The sequence below is a fragment of the Perkinsus marinus genome (genome assembly GCF_000006405.1).
Source record: "Perkinsus marinus ATCC 50983 genomic scaffold scf_1104296949592, whole genome shotgun sequence".
In the NCBI taxonomy this organism is placed as follows: Eukaryota; Perkinsozoa; order Perkinsida; family Perkinsidae; genus Perkinsus; species Perkinsus marinus.
The window spans coordinates 82994-84172 of NW_003209868.1; the positions used below are offsets into that span (position 1 = coordinate 82994).

The window sequence follows — 1179 nt, forward strand, 5'->3', positions numbered from 1 at the left end:
TAAGCACTTCCGATTACCCAGGAAGTACTTACGTTACTCTAGTAAGGTCCTTACCATGCAAGAGATTGTCGAAAGCATCGGGGGTCAGCGCCTGTAGTTGGTGGGCCGGCTAGAGCAAATACAAGTGGCAAGTATGATCGCCTTCGATTTAATTAAGTCACAGCAGTGTTGTATAGTCAGTAGGGTTTCTTTCTATGATTGCCGAAGGGACGTAGTTGAAAAGTACGTCTTGCTCTGATTCTTGCTGTCCACAGAGGCGCCGCAGGAGATGCGCGCAGGAAATCGAAAAAAGGGCTCAATTTTTTTCGAGCTTAAAGTGCGCGACTTGGATTTCAGCATGAGAGGTATATCTAAGATGTTTGGCGAAGAAATTAGCTCAAAACTCAATGTATCGGAAGGAAAAACGATCTAACAAGGATTGCCGGTTTAGATGGCGCGTACTGTACGTTTATCAAGTGCCTGTGACCCCCGCTATTTTGGTCTCTCGGACTCTCTCTGGGAACGTTAGAACAGATCCATTCCTCAACACTTGTCCAACACTACTGCAACTTGCCATGTAATGAAATCTATAAAAGTTTGTGTAAGTGGTGAGGACATGATGAAAATAGCAAATGAAGCAGTGTTAGTCATCATATCGAAACATCAGTGATGTTACATCACTTTTGAGACTTGAGTTCGAAAAATATGGTTTACTCGCATTCAAAAACCAACTAAATAAACCTAAACGCTGTAGACACCTTGGCTTCACTGGTAACTCGCACTCACCGGAAACGTCACATCTTTCAAGATTCCACAAATTCCTGAGATTTAACTTCATCAGTCAAACCAGAATCCACAATGCGCTTGACCCACCGAATTGTGAATGATCGATTCCTATCTTGACATATCCGTGTTCACCCCAGTCAGTGCCCCAGGAGTTTTTGACGAGATAATAACTGAAGGAAACGTACTAAATCCTGACTTTGAAAATCCATGTTGTGAATCACGCGGAGGGGAATTCAACTCACGGATCATGCGCATCAAGATCATACCCTACTGCGACAACTCCATGGTTCAAGACGACCCCGCAATTTCCTGAAGAAAACTAGCGTATCGGCTCACTCTAGCCAAATAGAGTGGTCCATAAGTGATAGGAAACTTACCCTTTATAACACCTTTTTTATACAACTGGAATGTCTT

At 43.3% G+C, this 1179-nt stretch overlaps 2 protein-coding genes across 2 annotated transcripts in view; one reads left to right on the plus strand and one right to left on the minus strand.

The window, feature by feature from the left end:
- Positions 1–97, plus strand: part of Pmar_PMAR018227 (hypothetical protein) — a gene marked incomplete at both ends in the record, with an annotated part of 267 nt that extends 170 nt beyond the window's left edge. Inside the window, one exon of the mRNA XM_002778385.1 lies at positions 1–97. Coding sequence (XP_002778431.1) covers positions 1–97 — 97 coding nt within the window.
- Positions 98–1003: 906 nt separating this feature from the next.
- Pmar_PMAR018228 (hypothetical protein) overlaps positions 1004–1179 on the minus strand; it is a gene marked incomplete at both ends in the record, with an annotated part of 317 nt that continues 141 nt past the window's right edge. Inside the window, 2 exons of the mRNA XM_002778386.1 lie at positions 1004–1074; positions 1143–1179. The exon at positions 1143–1179 is cut by the window's right edge and continues 4 nt beyond it. Of these exons, the coding sequence (XP_002778432.1) occupies positions 1004–1074; positions 1143–1179 (108 nt within the window). The remainder of the gene's footprint in view (positions 1075–1142) is intronic.